The 18,028-nt window shown below is 40.6% G+C and overlaps 1 protein-coding gene across 1 annotated transcript in view; it reads right to left on the reverse strand.

Annotated features, from left to right (window-relative positions):
- Nucleotides 1-1,845: 1,845 nt before the first annotated feature.
- Nucleotides 1,846-18,028, reverse strand: part of rem2 (RAS (RAD and GEM)-like GTP binding 2) — a 30,102-nt gene continuing 13,919 nt past the window's right edge. The window contains exons 4-5 of the mRNA XM_029453620.1: nucleotides 11,841-12,018; nucleotides 1,846-3,515 (exon numbers count right to left, since the gene is read on the reverse strand). Of these exons, the coding sequence (XP_029309480.1) occupies nucleotides 3,187-3,515; nucleotides 11,841-12,018 (507 nt within the window). The 3' untranslated portion in view covers nucleotides 1,846-3,186. The remainder of the gene's footprint in view (nucleotides 3,516-11,840; nucleotides 12,019-18,028) is intronic.

The raw sequence follows: 18,028 nt of genomic DNA on the forward strand, positions 1-18,028 counted from the left end.
TAGAAAGTGCTCCAAGTTCTTTACCACGTGTGTTATTTGTATACAGTTGCTGGACAGATTATGTTAGAAGGCCTAATGTTGTTACTGACAACATTTCTTTTTACTGAACACATCTGTGTTACACAAGTCAAAATGTCTTCTGTGAAAAGACTTTTCAACCAAGCAGTGATTCCATTTACCGTAATGTAACTATCCCCAGTGTTGGGGTTAGTTACAACGTCTGACGTATTCAATTCAAATAAATATTCTGAAAGATGTGTCACCATCTTTAAATGGTATGGGTAATTAGCTGGCAGATGTAAGTTTAATATATAAAAATGTGGTTGGTCTTGTCTAAATAGTCTCTGAGTAACTGAGAGAAATGCAAAAAGTGTTTCAAGTGTTCCAGTCTCCCCTACATACACAGTAGGCTACCTGTAGCACAGGGGGTACTTCTGCAGTTGCAGGGTAGGCCTATATCAAAAGATTGTGGAGTAGGTTTACTTAATCTGAAATATACTGAAATTAAAGTTGACAAAAAAAAAAAATCTGCACATGTTGAGATTGAGTGTGAAAAAACTTAGCAAGTGAGCAGAGAAGTTGAAACCGTTAGCTAAAAGTAATCAATTAGCAGTTGAAATAGTTTGCTAAAAGTAATAAATATGCTTCAAATAAGTTAGTTAGCGAATGGATAAAAGGTTGAAGTAGTTAGTTAAAGTAATAGTATGAATAGTTTAAATAGTTAGCTAAGTAGGAATGGATACTCAGTTAATAAATGGTTAGCATAGTTAGCAATGGGTAGTCTACATGATTAAAATAGCTAAAGTAATGGATACATTGTGTTGTAGTCTAGGAACAAGTTGTGAACATTGACACCACGGAGCAACATTATCATTCATTCAGAGTCCTGTTTCTGGCCACCTGATGAGTGTTCAATGTCCAATGTTCAATCTCTTTTAGTTTTGTTGGTCCACACGACTCCTGAAGGAAATATCTGTGTCTTTACCAGCTAAATGCTTCATGTGTTCACCAGCTAGTCTCTAATTGTGTCTGTCTGCTGTTTGGTGCTTAGCAGGTAGAGTTCAGTGGGTTGTTAGAACTTATTAGCTATCAACAGCTGCCTACTGCGACTGAAAACAACACTATGAGAGCGGAGAGAGTGAACCGGAACAGGAACGTTGTGGGCCGGGGAACTAAGCAATGATCTGATACTCACTATAGGACTAAAGCTCCGTAAAGCAGAGAGGATCTGCAGGTTCAGGTAACAATTCACTGTAGGTTCACCCCTTTCACATTGTCATGTTGTTTTCACATTGTCATTGTTACATCGTTATTATAAAATATTAATTATAGCGTAGAGTTATTTTTTTAGAGTAATGGATAAACAGTTAAAACAGTGAGCTGCAATAACACGGAGACGGAAAATAGGAATATTAAATATAAAATGTAGTTTATCGAACTTACATTAAAACTTTTATTGAACTATACATAACTGATATTTTCTATAATTAACTTTTAAAAGAAATCTCACATACCCTATGCAGTAGCCCTATGTTGGAAACACTGCCATAGAGGACCATAGTAAAGAATCAGCTTACATTCTCAACTTTAAACGGGTAACTTGACATATCTCCCAAAATAAGTGTTCTGTATATATCTTAAAGTAATGACACAATCTATTTTCAACCTCAGAATGTGTTACTGCGCTTACGTTGCATCTCTTTGCTGCTTAGTCCTAAATGGAACAACTGTCAAAGTCTCTGGAGGACGCGAGTCATGACCTGTCGGGCCATTCTTCAACCTAGTAACGGCTGTGATGAGACATTCGTTTCATATCGTTGTTATAAAAAAAGGACAGGACACTCATTCAGGATGTCAAACAAAAGTAAATTTATTCTCAGAAAGACGAGAGTGTCTAGTAGACTGTGACAAACGGGTGAGCATGTGTCAGTGACGCTGCCGCGCTGAACGCGTTATCCAAACGTTTCCAGAACGTTCTCTGTTGGGTCACCTGTGTGGCCAGCCCCCACATAGTTCAGTCTCAACACACATAATAATGCCAGTGGGTAAAAAGAGAAAAATGAAAAACATCAAACATCCACAGGTAGATTAGGTTTTCTCTTGTTTGTCCTCCTGTGCTTCAAGAACATCCCAGCGTTCTTTGACTCAGTGTCTATTGAAGGAAAGTTCAGTCTGGTCATCGCTGCTTACGTCTTATTCCTTATAGACACTTTGACCTTTTTATCTTTCGCCCCACCTCCTTGGGTAAAGGGTTCTTTGTGCTGATCGCTCATGATGCATTCAGCGGAAATATGGCTAGGCCGCTGATGTTTTTATTCTTGTATAAAAATCACAGAGGAACGTATGCCATTGGTATTATCAAACACTTCAAAATCAGTACGGGACACAAAAGGTGGATGCAGTGTGAAGATTATGGCTAGAAAAATGCGCAGAGAAGGAGGTTTTTTTTTGTTTGTTTTTATAAATAAAGGGTCTTGCCTTTGAGATGGCAATGCTAGAGACACTAGCTGGATTGTGCATTAGCTATTGACCACTGAGGTTCAGTAAATTCAGTATTGTGTACTGTAAAACCTACAGGGTCATGTCTTGGATCGTCTACTCGGCATGCTATAAAACAAGGTTCACAATAGGTATACATTGGATTGCTATCAGTCTCTACATAATCAGTGGGTGCTACTTGTGTGTTTATTTGTGACTCCCCCATCCATCCCAATTCGCCACAGTGTTCAATCAGCATCTTGATGTGACTCTCTCCACTGTTACTAATTGTTTCTCTCCTGCTCTCATCAGACAATGAATGCTCGCTGATTCACTGAAACTGGAGCAGCAAATCAAGCTCTGTTTTTGTCTCAAAAAGGAGTTCTTTCCCTCTTGAAATTCGTTTCACTGATCGGGAGAAGATAAAGGTTCATTGCTACGATCCAGGCTGATTTCGGCTCTATCTGACTTTTTCTCCCACTTTCTCTCCCTTTTCACCTTCTTTGACTCCTCCATTGCCATTGCTAAATATCTCTCCTTCCACCCCTCTATTTTTCCTACTAATACTCGTCTCCATCTCATTCTTGTCCCTGCTGATCCTTTCTCCATTTTACTCTCTTTTCCACCTCCACCTCCTCCAATACCCTTCAATCTGTTGTGTGTACATGTATGGGAGTGTGTCTCTTTGCCTTAGGGTGTGCATGTGAGTCACAGTGCACTGAGGTCGTGGCAGGAGCGAGACTTCTGACGGAGGATCTTGCTGCCCCGGTGGCGGCTCATTTCCCGGTAGCGCCCCCGATCTCGGTCCCGGTCTCGACCGTAGGAGCGTGGTACCAGCCCCGACAGGAAGCGCTTGGCCCGGCTGGTCAGGCTCTCTCTACGGCCCGCCCCGGGGTCGCCGTCGGTCCAGCCGGGGCCCACGCACTCGCCCCTTGCGGTCCGAACTGCGGCCTCCAACAGCTCATTGGTACCGTGGTCCAGGGAGGCTGAGAGCTCCATGTAAAGGGAGTCGAACATCGTGGCGCTGGATTGGGCCTCTGGTGAGAGAGAGCAAGATGTTTATATGGTGCACATTTCATATAATTAAGGCTTCACACACTGGCAGCTGCAAATGCCAATTAGATGCAGCAGTTTGAAGTTTAAGGACATTGGAACATCAAACCAGCTAAACATCCACAACCTGTTAACGTCCCAGCTGCTGTGTAATATGTATTATTACTTGCTGCTGTTGGGAAGACTCTTTTAGAGTCTTATGTGTTTAGTTGTTGCTTTTTCTGCATCAAATTGTGACAAATAAAGTCAATATACAGAATCTTCTCTCTGTGTAGTGTGCTTTTGAATCTCGAAAAAAAAGTCATAGAGGGTGAAATGTTTGCGATTGCGATTTATTATAATGGATACTACTTCACAATTGGCCTTTTTTCAAACTAAAGCATTGTTATAATTTGTTGCTGTATTATCTATATCACATTTAATATGTCATGCTTAAAGCATAAGCATGAAAGTCCATTCTTGAACTTGGAAGTAAAAAAAACACAAACGAAACAATCCCTACTCAAGGACCTTTTCCGGTGATTGAAACTATGTCACACTTTTCATTATCGGATGGCGTTTGCTACAGCTGTGATGGAGAAAGATCTGTTTACATGTGGAGGATGTGACGGAGCAACCTCCATTCACTGATCGGGACTGTTTGATACAGTTGACTGGGGGATGCCGAGGCGTTCCCAGGCCAGCGAGGAGACCTCTCCACCGAGTCCTGGGTCTTCCCCGGGGTCTCCTGGCACTTGGATGTGCCTGGAACACCTCCCTAGGGAGGCGCCCAGGTGGCATCCTTACTAGATGCCCGAACCACCTCAACTGGCTCCATAGTTGTTGTGTTAGGGTTATTTGTTATTAAATAAAAAGCATTTTCCAAAATTTTTGAAGACATTTCCATCTGCTTTTTTATATCTTTTTAATCTCTATTCCCAGTTGAACTAATGAGTCTTTACTGCATTGTAATGTTTCCAAAATGAACATACTGTGTATTCCTTTTTGCAAATCAGTCTTTATCCACATTCATAAATGAAGCCAGAAAGAGCGACAGTGATGGAAGGACGGGGTTAATGTTGCCACTGTAGGTGAGTTGTATGGTATAAGCTTAAATCTCTTTGCGGCAGCTCGTATATATATATAAAAAAAGAAGGTTTCTATCTCAATGTGACTCTCCTGGATAAGGACAGATGAATAAACGTGTTGTTGACAAGGCTCAGTATCTCAGCTCTAAGCGACTGTTTGTCCCTAGTCAAAGGAAAGCTGACAGATACAGATCAGTCGGCAACAAATAGGCTTCACTGTCAGCTCAAATCACGTTTTTCCCCACTACACTTTAGCTTTGTTTGATTGCCCCTGCTCTGCTCTCTCAGAGTGGGCGCTTCTGGCAGCTGTGTCCAAAAAATTGCTATTTAAAGGTTTATTGTTGGTAATCATAATAACTCTATAAAATGTACACTGCATGAACTCAAAATGACCGCAAAGTGTCCCTGCCATAGACATGTTTTTTTTAATGTTTTGTTCTATTAATCTAATATATTTTCACTGTAAAATCTGCAGAAAAGACCCAGGTTGTAAAATAACAAAATGTTTCTATAGGGCTAGATATGATAATCTTCACTCAAGGTCCTCTTGCTAACCTTTTCACTGAGCATTCGGCCTCATCTTTTTTATCCATCGATGGAGTTTGCTCCATCAGCTATAAACTCCATAAACTCCAGGTTTAAAAATCTTTACCTGGAGATAACTAACTAAATACTTGTGCCTGATTAAATCTATTTAAATCCTTGCTAATATTCAGAACTATGGTCATTGCAATGTGACGTGTTAATCTGGTTTTTATGTGGCTGCGTCTACGCGGCATGAACTCCACACGGCAGGGTTACACAGGTATAACAAAAAACAGATCTAGATTTGATCTGGGCGTAATAATCCAGCCGCACAGCAGCTGTCAACCCGTAGCTGTGTCACCTAATAGTGAGTGAGGTAAGAGGGAGGAAAAAAGACAAAATCCCAAACCAGGTCAACAGGGCTTATCCTAATACCTACGACAGCTGATCGAATTGGACTAAATCTTCAGAACCTTTTAAAAGTGTTTGGGAAATTGTTTTTGGAGCGCACGGGAGGGGAAACAATGGGAATAGAGGAAATGAGAGGAAAGAAAGAAAGGAGAGGAGATGACATTAGGACAGGAACGAAAAGTAGGACAGAAGAAGAGAGAGTCAAAGAGACGAGGAGAGCAAAGGACTGGAAACAAAATGAAATGAGAGGAGAGGAAACAATGAAAGGAGGATGAATAAAACAAGAGAGAAGAGGAAACCAGGAGAGGAAAAGAGACTGTACAAAATGAGAAGGGGAAACAGAGTGTAGAGAAGAAGACGAGATGAGAGGAAACAAGGAAACAACAGAAGAAAGCAGAGGTGGAGACGGGGTGGGGGGGGGATTAAACAAGGAGAGGAGAAGAGAGGAAACAAGGAAAGGAAACGAGGAGAGGATGAGGATATTAGAGGAGAAAACAAGAAGTGGAGTGGAGTGGAAAAAAGGAAATAAAACGAGGAGGGGAGACAAAGAAACAAGAAAGGAGAGGAGAATTGAGGAAACAAGGAAAGGAAGAAGAGGAGAGGAGAATAAATGAGATCAGAGGAGGAAACAAGAGGAGCGAGAGGAAATAAGGAAAGGAGATGAGTAGGGGAGAGAAGAGAGAAGAAGAAATGAGGATAACAGAGCAGGAAACGAGAGGAGCGGAGTGGCACAAAAAGCAAGGAAATGAGGAGAGGAGAGATGAAAGGAAAGGAAAACGAGGAGAGGAGGCAGAGGGCCATCTGAAGGTCCCTACGTGTGTGCTGACTGAGAAAGTAAACAAGTTATGGAGGAAGAGACAGACAGAGTAATAAGAAAAAACATGTGAGTCACAAAGACGGACAGAGGGGACGCTGAAAGGAGACGACAAGGTGGCAAGATGGTGAGATGAACGAGCAGGAGGTGAGGAAGGGGACAGAAAGACTGCCGACTAAGCAAACGGAGACAGGAGTGCATATTAATCAAAGCCCCGAGGAGCAGGGCCACACCACAGCCGTATTGAGCGAATGATAAACATGTTCCAAAGTGTGACAGTGTGTGTATCACTGTGTGTGTAAAGGCCGGAGTGAGATATGTAGCAAGGGGGGAGTGAGAGACAGCAGAATAAAAGTGTCACTGTACATGATATAAATAGACTTTATGACTTCAGCACTCTCAGCCAGGCCCCAGGTTGTTTAAGGAGGACGTTAGGCCGGTCAGCTCCCTCTGTCAGGCTCACAGATCAGAAAGAATATACGTGGTCTGTCCAGAGAGAACATAAGAACATCCTTGTCAGGCGCCCCGGGAACATCGACGGCACATTTCCATATCGCTGACCACATCGCTGCTCCTGGGTGTTTGTTTTTTTATGAAGAGAGAATATGCTGAGTATAGGCATGTCTTATTATTCATTCCTCGCCTCCCTCCCTCCCCCTTCCACCCGTGTCATTAAGAATACACCAAAGCCGTGAATGAACTTGAGTCGACAGCGATGTGCAGGCACAGATGAGCACATATTTTACACTTGCTGCCTCGCACAACAAAGCAAAGCAAACAGGATTTGACCCCAGACTGTGGTTTCTGCACTCCCAGACAATAAACACAGACACTCACACATACTTTTCTAGTCTTGTGTCCTTGTGAGAACCCTTCACTGAATTTAAAGTTTCTCTTAACCCTCACCATTATATGCATACATTTAACCCCAAACACATGGCCTAAATGACTATCATAATCATACATCTTAAACCAGAGGATCAGACCAAAAATATTAAAGGGTTAACACAACATAGGCAATACAATATATGAATGTATACTTTCAAAAATACAACAAAAAACTTCAATAGTATATTTATAGTTAGCAACCCAAACTTACAGTAGTGCACTATGTCATTTTTTGACCATGTATTACTCGGCCTCCTACTCCTATTCAGAAGTGCTGCAGTAAACCTTTGTGCAATAATGCTTCAGTAAAAGTACTAAGTGATGCTTTGTTTGAAAAAAAGCCAACAGATAAATGACTGTTACCACCTGACTTCCTGACATCATGTGTTTTTTTTCTCCATTTTACACACGCTCCCACACAATGTATTGAAACAGGTGTAAAACCAGCTTCGGTGCTTCAGTTGGCTCTTCTATCGTGTTGGCTGTGGTTTTATACGGAGGTTTAGTGAGAGCAGTGTCTCACTCTTACAGCCTATGTTTGCCTGCAGTGGCAAAACCAAAAGAAAAAGCTTAACTTGTAAAGAAGTAGCTTAAAGCATGGTGGAGCTGCAGAGATGAGTGTGTGTTCTCAGTGGGTTAACAAGCATCCTTTTCACATTACGGGAACTCATTCCACTCGGTGGTACAAAAAGAGTCATAATTTAAACTTCTATTTGAGTTTACCTGTGGTCACTGAAAATTTCTGCAGATTACAGATGAGGCGATTTACCTTTAAAGCCTCTCAGGACACGCAGCAGTGGTTTAAGGGGGTGATTTAGCAATTTCTCTTTCATAAGAGAGCTACAGAACAAACTGACGAGAGAAAGATATAGAGACAGATATTCTAAAGAAGATCCGCTCAGTGTGTTGGAAAAACCAATGCATTGATGTAACACCAGCTATAGCCTCCTTTTGTAAAAATATCCTCAGCCTGAAGGTCTAAAAACTCAAAGTGGTTCCTTCAAGGTCAGCAAAACCAGCCCCGCTCTCCCCCAACACACTCTCAAACAATGCGTTCCACAATCTTCATACACACACCATTCGCCCTTCCCTCTTATCACAGTTATCGCTGTGAAACATCCTCGCTGACATCAGGCAGCGACAAGATGGAGAGATGTGCGTCTGCTTTGTTTGCATGTTCGCTGTGTTTGTGTACATGCAGGCAGTGGTGTGCGTATGGCGAGTTCAAACGCACATAAAGATAGTAAGAGCAGCGGTGTCCTGTAAAGGGGAGATAATCCCCAACAGAGATTCGCCATCTGGGAAAAAAATAACGAAACAAGGACCCAAAGGACACAGAGACAGAGCCACTCCAGAGGATTAGATAGGGAAGGATTGGGTAATGTTTGCAACACAGGCAAAAGATGTAAGTCTTTATGTTTAATTATGTGACAGTGAATACATTTACAAAAGAAAATGTATAATGTGAGTACAAAGAAATCGCAGATATGGCTGTAAAGTTTTGAATTTATAAACTATGCAAGTTTAAATCAAAGTCAAACTGTTCTGTCACTCTTTCCTCCCTCTAAACTCAACGCACCTGCTTTCTGTTTTTTGAAACATTAATTAAATTCTGACAATGGCCTGCCAGTGCTACATAAAAGTCCAACTCACAAAGTCCAGAGAAAGTGTAACCGTCCTGTGGTCTGATCTCTGTTCAGTAGATTTTCAAGCATCAGTAACTGGATTCAGTACAGCACTGTTTCTTCTTCAGTGAATTTGTTTTGCCAAGACCTTGCTTCAGTGTTGCATGCCAAAATATATAAAGGTCTGCAAAGCTTGCTGCTAAACAGAGATATTTACCAAAGTAAAGTGAGGTCTTAGATTCTCAGGATTTATTCACTTTGCATTGTGAATCAACACTTACGCATGCCTATTAAAATATTCATCTCCATGGACTTTGTTTTATGTTTTTATTTTATTTTGTTACATTAAAGCACAGTGAATGGATTTCTTGATTTCTTGTTCAACCGAAAAATGCACCTCTCACGCAAAAACAAATCTCCACACATGAACCTAAATAGAATACAAATGTAAAACACAAAATAATTAGCTGCATTAATTATTCATCCCCATCCATATTTAGTAGGAGCGACTTTGGCAGCAGTTACAGCCTTTAGTCTAATGAATGTGGATCATTTTGTAGCAGGCATTATTTTGTTTATACTCATTTGTGATTGTGAGATATTCAATCATCTCATGGCAGATTTGTGTGAAACTAATCTTTGTCTTGATGAAAATCTACATTTTATCCTTCAAAAACACAGGAGTATTTAACCTGAAATCATTTGGAGCATCTGAATTACACACATCATTTAATGTAATATGACAGCTGGACGATGTATGTCTGTCATATTATACTATCTGAAGACATATGCAAGTGAAACACAGCTAAACACTAATGTCAGCATGCTATTGTGCTCCCCATGACAATGCTAACATGCTAACGTTTAGCAGGCAGTTTAGAGAGTTAGCTTGCTTACGTTTGTTTATTAGTTCACTGCGCTGCGTTGGGTGATGGGATTTTGGTTATTTGGTCATTAACCAAAGTCTTGGACAAATTAACATTTTGTTCTGATGATGGCATTAGATGAAAAGACCACCAAAGTGATTACAATTTGTCAACTGTTTTATCGCAATCCATCCAACAGTTGTCAAGACATTTCCCTCAAAAACCATGTCAACCTGCTGGTGCGTCTATTAAAATCAGAGAGCATCAAATTCATTAAGATTCATCCTCTCCTACAGCCACATTTCATAAAATCCATTTGTTAAACTGGACCAAATGTGGACCAAACGACCGACTGACTGATTGTGTCACTGCTAGCATTAGCTAGCCACGTCGCTGTAACTAATCATTGAAGAAAGGAGTGGGAAATAGTTCTTTTTTTTACATTTTTTAATCAATGAAGGTTTGACACTTTGTGACTTTGTAATCCATGACTTTGTGTTCATATTTGTACCCAACTTTGGTTAATTTGTAGATTTATTTTATTTTCTCACATTGAATAATTGTACTGTTCATCATTGTCAAACAGGTTAATTACACTCAGTGCAATTCTAGTCTCAAACAATATAACATAGAAAAGCCATGGGGGTAAATATAGTCAGTCTTTATTTCTGCCTCTTAACAACAATAAGAGATGATAGAAGTTTCTTCCCGCAAGGAATTTACCAACAGAGCATTTATCCCTTGATATTGTTAGCAGTGTTGGAATTGGAAGATAGATCCCCCGAGGCAGAGAGTCTTTCTAATGGAGACTGATGTTGGCTTGGAGGAGGATTTATGGTAAAATGCAGGGCAGAGAGACAGATGAGCTAAGACAGAAAAGAGGGTTGATAAGGGTTGGATGAGTAATTGCACAAAACACACTGCCATTGTTCTCCAGGGGAAAATGTGTCCAAGTGTGTGTGTGTGTCTAACTACACATAGACCCACATATCCATTATAACCAGCAGTAAAAAAGCATCAAGATCTACCAGTTTACTGTAATTACATGAACTTTTCCATTTTAGATTTTCCATTTGGAAAGGCATTAAAAAGAAGCGAACAAGAGGGTTTCAAATCTTTCTTGTGTGTTTCGTCTCTTGCATCATCCTCCCATTTGTTCATCATTGCTGGCAGACAGAAACTAAGTGTTTGCTAAGCTCCCTGCCCTCTTCGGTTACCTTTGCTTTGCCTGTCAGGCCTTCAGTTCTCAATGATAACGGTGGCAGCTCTACCATTAGAAGTTTTTCACTTCGCCGAAAGAGGGGAGTCCAAGGGCTAGTTATTCCTAGCTATTCCATTACTCCTGCAACAGACTTGGACAAGCAAGACAGAGTTTGGATTTATGCTTTATTTGTTTGTATTTTCAAATCGTATGGTTCACATCCAATGTTACAATGTTAATTTAGGGATATAAATTAATAAGTGTGTTTGGTGAAAACCCATGTTGCTAAAGTGAAAGGCAGACCTGCTAACATAGCACCGAGGATGAGCTTCCATTGAGAAGGGAAACAAACTACACAGTGAACATGCTGATGTGATGTGTGTATGCGCCACAAAAATGTTGTTTTGGTCATGGACGTAACATTGGGTTAGGTTTGTTCTTTTAGATAGTAAGCAGGTTAGCCGGACAAGCTAACACTTGACTCAATGGACTCAATGACATGGTGGTCAAAGGTTAAGGTCCCTTGACCTCATGTCTGTCCAATTCACATGAACATGATTTCTGAGGAACGCGTTGAGAGAACTTCTTGAAATTTGTCATAAATGTCCACTTGGACTCAAAGATTCACTTCTTTGAAATTAGAAATCAAAGGTCAAATATCAAGGTCAGTGTGACCTCACCAAACATGTTTTTTGGCCATATTTCAAATATTTACACGGTATTTAGTTGCTTGTGTTTTTGTTTTGAAAAGGCTAAAAAAAGACACCACAATTTATAATTAAAATACTGAGATAAATCCATAGCTTGACGTAGAGAGGATCCTAGGATTGGACAATGGCTGTTCGGGGGATGGGTTCTGCAATGTATGGGCATGCATGTATGACAGGTATGCATTACAAACACTGTACTTACCCTCTGAGCTGATTTCACGGGAGCGCACAAGGTCGCTCTTGTTGCCCACCAGGATGATTGGAGTGTGTGGCTGGGACTCCCTGAGGAGGAGGCGGAGCTGGGCGGTGCGGTGGAAACTTCGCCTGTCAGTCACTGAGAAGACCAGGATACACACATCACACTGTAGGGTGGACAGGTCCTGGGGAAACAAGCACACACACACACACACACATGAGAAAGACAACACCACCCAGAGTAGTACTGCACACATAAAGTAAAGGTCCAATGACAGCTGAATAGGTGTGGGATGTCAGGTAGCTATGGATCATGCAGGATCCTTTACATGCCATTAACAAATTAAATATTTGCCCTTGAACCAGAGGTACCGCTAACCAAGTATTTTCTGTCATTGACTGAATTTGTTTTACAGCTGGGGAAGGGAAATTCTGAAGGCTATCCTTTATTTTGACAGATTACAACACTGAGGGCGTTCTACTGTAACTTTAAGTAATTTAGAGTTTGTTATAGATCTACAGACTGGAGGCTTTAGAGCGCGTCTGGGACAACTACGGGTCACAGAGGGGTGCAGGCATTTCCTCCCGGTCAACAAGTGCTTGCAGGATCAGGAAATCCCAGGATCACTTCCCTGGGAGAAAGGTTTGGCTGACGTAGCACTAGTAATTGTGGCAGCAGAGAGCTGTGGGTTCAGCCGCCAGAACAAAATTTAAAGGGCCATGAGAAGTCGTATGTCCGAGGCAAATATGCAAAACTAAAATTTACTATGCATACCTGTCAACCCTCCTGTTTTTCCCGGGATTATCCCGTATTTTTCCTTCTATGCCGCTGTCCTCTCGTTTAAATATGTTCCCGTAATTATCCCATATTTTTAACCTTTCAAAAATACAAATAGGCCTAATTAAAAAAAGTGTACAGTAGTTAAGTGGCCTCCGGTAGAGCAGGTGGGAGTATTATGTTTAACTTTAGCTGAAAAACATTATCCGCCAGTAAACACACAGAAGAAGAAAACAGGAACAATAACACAGAAGAAGACGAAAACATGGATGAGAGTCACAGTGAACAGGAGATAGATGGAGACGCAGTTGGCTAAAAGGCTTAAACTTTATGCAAGTAACTAGACAAATGGGAGGAGACCTTCCCTTATTTATTAAAAGCAGAGTCGGGCAAACTCTTGCTTTTTGTAAAGTGTGCCATTCAGATGTTAGCATCGCACATGGCGGAAAAAGCGTCCAAGCACAAGCATGGCCAAGAAAAAATCATTGATCTACTTTGTGTGGTGTTGACATGAAAAGTGACCACATGGTTGGTCTATTCATGTTTTCTCTCCATGTCCTTCTAAATGCATAATCTATGAGCTTGTTCTGTATATTAATTATTTTAAATGACATGATATTAAATAAGTTTCAAGTTTTATTTGTCAAATGTAGGTTAACACAAGGCGATCGGTAAAACAGCATGTCAGCTCAGCAGTCAAATAAGAAATATTAAATATAAAAAAGAGTATTATATACAATTTAGTTAAAACAATAATAAAAAGTGTATAGCGTATGTACATATATGAAAAAAGGGGGATAATGTCTTATTATCATTAAAACATGAACATTTAAATCACTGACGAGCCTGTCCGTCTAAATGGTGGACAACGAGAAAGTCCTAAAGCAACGCCTGCTTTAAACAAAACTCAGATTCCTCCTCAAGTCCTTGTTTTGTTGCGCTGGAGTTTAGCCAATGAAAGGACATCAGTGCCAATGCCAGGCAGGCGGCACTGGGGTTTTTATCACTGTCCCATGAGAGGACGCGGAAGAGGCTTTGCGCAACTTGACTTTACACACGACACGCTTCACTTTGAATCTCATGACCCTTTTATCAGTGACCACGAAACATCCCACCGGGGCTTCCTGTCACAGAGGTTCAATTAGCCGAGTGGCTCCAGCAGAAACGGCAGCTTGGAACTGCAGAGGTCCGTCTTTGTCTCCTCTCGCTTTCTCCCCCTGACTCTATCAGACACGTTTACATTTAACTGAAGGTGGTTCACGGGTGTAAAATAGGTCATGGGAAGGTTCTCCTGGCTATAAAATCTCCACCAAAGTCATCATATTAACTGATCCCGCGTGTCTAAATCCCTCCCAGCTGATCATTTGTTGACCTTATTAATTATCATTGAAAGGGTCTGCTAATTTGGTGAGTGATATTAGACACAGGGACTTTGCCATATGGTTCAGGGTTTAGATAAATTAATTCCCTGTGGTTGTGAACTGCAGAGTAAAATGCAATCCAATTTAGGATTTTATGAAGCCTGTGGTCATGAGGATTAAGTATGCACCATTCGTGTCACAAACAGTAGCTTTTTATATGACTCATTGTCTTTGTTCAGAAAAAAGAACATCAACCTTTTGCAATGTGATCCTCATACTCCTCTTAAAGCTGCACCCAATAAATATCTATATGAAAAATAAGCCAAATTACCTTTTAGTGAAAAATGTAGCTGCTTAAGAGCCAGATGTGTCCCTCTGGAGTTCTCCAAAAAGGAGGGTAAATAAGATGTGTTAATAGGCAACTGCTTGCCAAATGTTTACAGCATATTCTATTGTTAAAAATCTATCAATACTGCTTTAAAATTCCCTTAAAATAACTCTTGAGTTAGATACAGAAATATTTTCCCACTCTGGTTGTTTTTATGTCTGGAACATTTCATCAAATGGAAAACATTAGAAGTGTTGCTCACACGTTTCCCATAACGTAATACATCATACCAATTTAGATTTTTGAAAGCCTCGGCATCTCTGCTGTACTTAAAGTTTTTAGGTTCTGTGGATTTAGCAGGTCAGTGGGGTTGAAAAGGTTAAAACAAAATACATTTTATCTTATGTTGGACCAGCACAATCAATACAAACTATTTTTCTCACAAAGACAGAAACCTGAGACCAGACTCCAGAGTGTTATGCCAGTCAAAGTCCTATTCTCTGTCGATAAAATGGAGACCCAGAGAAGACTTACAGTAACAATTATTTTTATATCCATATGGGTTTCTGGTAGCGAAACACACACTGTGACTGTAACCTTCAAATGCAATCTCAACACAACTGTTTCAACAATGTATTTCTGTTCACTGTTTTACAGCCTTGAGCTCAGAAGCTTTTCACTTGACTTAACTGTAAACACGCTCAGAGGGAATTGGTGAAATTCTATTTGAGGCTTTAATCCATAACTTTCTATTGTGTTCTGACTTATAGAACTGCAAACACAATCAAGTTGAATTTCAACTGAAAATAGCCCTCTGAAGCCATAAATACCGGTGACTAAATCAATATGAAAACATGTTATTCCCACTACATAACCCATCTGCCCTGTAGCTTTGGACTGCACGTCTGTCTGTATAGTGTGAGTAGGTGGATGCATTTGCCCTACATCCACAGCCCCAAAGGTAAATCCCTGCCCTCAATTGAATTTCAGTCATCTAAAAAATTCACATGTCTCAAGCAGCCAAGTTGTATTGGATCAAACCCTGGAGCAGGAAATTCATGGGGAGAGCCTTGGCACTCTTTCTGTTTGACGGAGCACAGGAGAAGACAGGGAGCGGAGAAAGGAGGAGGGCAGGGAGCCATTGGCGTGGAAGGCGGCTCCACCACCTGTCACTGTCTGATTTAGGGATGAGGAGGAAGAATGGAAACAACAGCAGAGAGGGGGGGGGGAGGCTAATCTTTCAAAGCAAAGTAGTACAAACAAGGAATGGATATTGATTAGGAGTGTTATGGAGCGATTCAGGAGGAAAACTGTGACCAAGTAAATACATCTCTATGTCAAATAAAGGCAGAGCAACTCAGGCCAGTGCCAACTCTCTCCCTCCCTCTCCCCCTTCTTCTTTCTCTCGATTAAGCAGCTCCTCTCTGTTCACAGAGAGCAGGCCATCTGTCAATACCTACTCCCCCCATACATGCACACACATTCACATGGAATAACACACAAAAACAAAAGACAATCCATAGAGTAATATTCAAATCATACGCAAATACGCACAGATAAGTGAGCATTCAGGAATATACCAATTAAATCATGTTAATAACAAAGGACTCATCAGGCTGACCAGGCCACTTCCCCTGAAATATTGCTGCTTTCTGAGGTTTCACTGGATTGGCAGCATCCTCTACACTCCTCATCTTGCTATACTACATTCAATTGGATTCAATCTGCAATCTCACTGCTAGATGCCACTAAATCCTAGACACTGGACCTTTAACAAGGTTTTTTCTCCACCAAACTTTAAATTTGAAGTCAGTGTCATAGAAAATACTTAAGATTTAAAACCACGTTTTCTTAAATGCAAGAGCATACAATTAGATTTGAACCAAAAGTGTGCTTACAGCTGTGGGGAAGGTCCTTTTCTTCTTCAACATAAAGAAAATGATTGATGTTGGTATTGTCGAAGAACCATAGACTGTAAAAAAGAAGTAGAAGTAGTCACCTTGACGTCACCCATTGGTTTGTGGACTGCCGTTTTGAAGCCTTGAGTTTGACATTTTGGCCGTCGCCATTTTTTTAAAAACACAAGTGACAAGATAGCGTTTGAAGTACATCAAACGCTGTACAAGACATTCTTAGGCGGACCAAAATGTTAAAATGAACTGAAAACAAAGTTATAGCCAAACCCAAACCAGCTCGTTTATTTTATTCTAAATGGGACCATCATTTACAAAATGAGCATCATGCTGTGTTGAAGAAGACTTGAAACAAGCCAATGAGAACATACACTCATTGGGAAAATGTTTAATGAAGAAATAAATCATGTGAGAAGTAGGTTAATTTCTCATAGACTTCTATACAATCGGACTTATTTTTGTAACCAATGGAGTCGCCCCCTGCTGGCTATTAAAGATAATGCAGGTTTAATGCATTGGTTCACAAAATCTGGTGGAAAGCCTTCCCGGAAGAGTAAAGCCTGTTATAGCATCAGATTAATGCTCATAGTTATGAAATATGTTCAACAATCACATATGGCTTTAATGTTCAGGTGTCATACATTTCTAGTGCTCCAACACTCCAGTATATAATGAACTCAGATTTAGATTGTTCAAATTTGGAGACTGAGCTCATTTCACATCTGATTTGTATTCAAAGCTACACGTGCAATGCTGGCTCTACATTGAAATTATGAATACATAATGGTGGCCGATTGTTGCTTTGGTCTACATCCTGCAATGTCTCTGCCAAATGCCTGACGTAGTTGCCCATCATTTGTGTATTAGTTTCCATCTTACGGACAGCTTTAGTGTCATAAAACTTGCCAATGGTGGTTTTTGAAAACGGACCCCTTAAATGTGGTCATTAAAGAATTGTAACAATACGTGCTGAGCAGCATAATGGCAACACTCTTTATAAATTACCATAAAATTATATTTCTCTCTTCTGTACTTATTTGCTGAAATACTGTATACACCCATACAGTTATATCCGTGACAAGCTGCTATTGGCTGATAATATACCATGCAGATATATTGATGGAGCTCTTCTTACAACTCTGCTGCAGCTTCTCATTCTGTTTAAACACAGTCCACTAGCACAATCATTCAGGCCTTCAAACACCATGATAAACAGACACACAGGCCTATCTGTTCCACCAATAAAAATGGTCACAAACCAGGCTTTGGAAAAACAAATTTTTAGACAACTTCCTGTTTCTGGCGCAGATGAAGATAAGAAAAAACACATCCAATAAAACCTGACAGAAAGCACAGTTTCCAAACCTGCTTTTATCAGTGCAACATACAGGAGATTTATCATAGTTTGTGCAGACCTAATGTGCCGTGAGAAGCTGCGGCTGAGTTTTACAAAGCTATCAGAGGAGTTATCAGGGAATTTTCATATGTTTGAAAAGCTTTTATACGCACAGAAACAAAACACATCATACACATTAACGTGTACTCTACACACTCACCACCAACTTGCTAGAGACCGGCACTACATCAGTAACCATTAACAGTGAGGACAATGAATCACTGCTCAGACATCATTTGCATAACACACTGTGGCTCTGCAAGCACTCTAACTATTATTTCTTCCAGTTGGGAAACAAGGGCGGAAAACACAGCATTTGGCCACATTTTGAGAGCATGTATGTGTCTGTGTGTGTATCTCTCTTTATCCAACATGCCCCCCACTGCCTAGAACACAGAACCTGAACTATTGCAACTATT

This window comes from Cottoperca gobio, chromosome 17 (assembly GCF_900634415.1).
Source record: "Cottoperca gobio chromosome 17, fCotGob3.1, whole genome shotgun sequence".
NCBI classification, from domain to species: domain Eukaryota; kingdom Metazoa; phylum Chordata; class Actinopteri; order Perciformes; family Bovichtidae; genus Cottoperca; species Cottoperca gobio.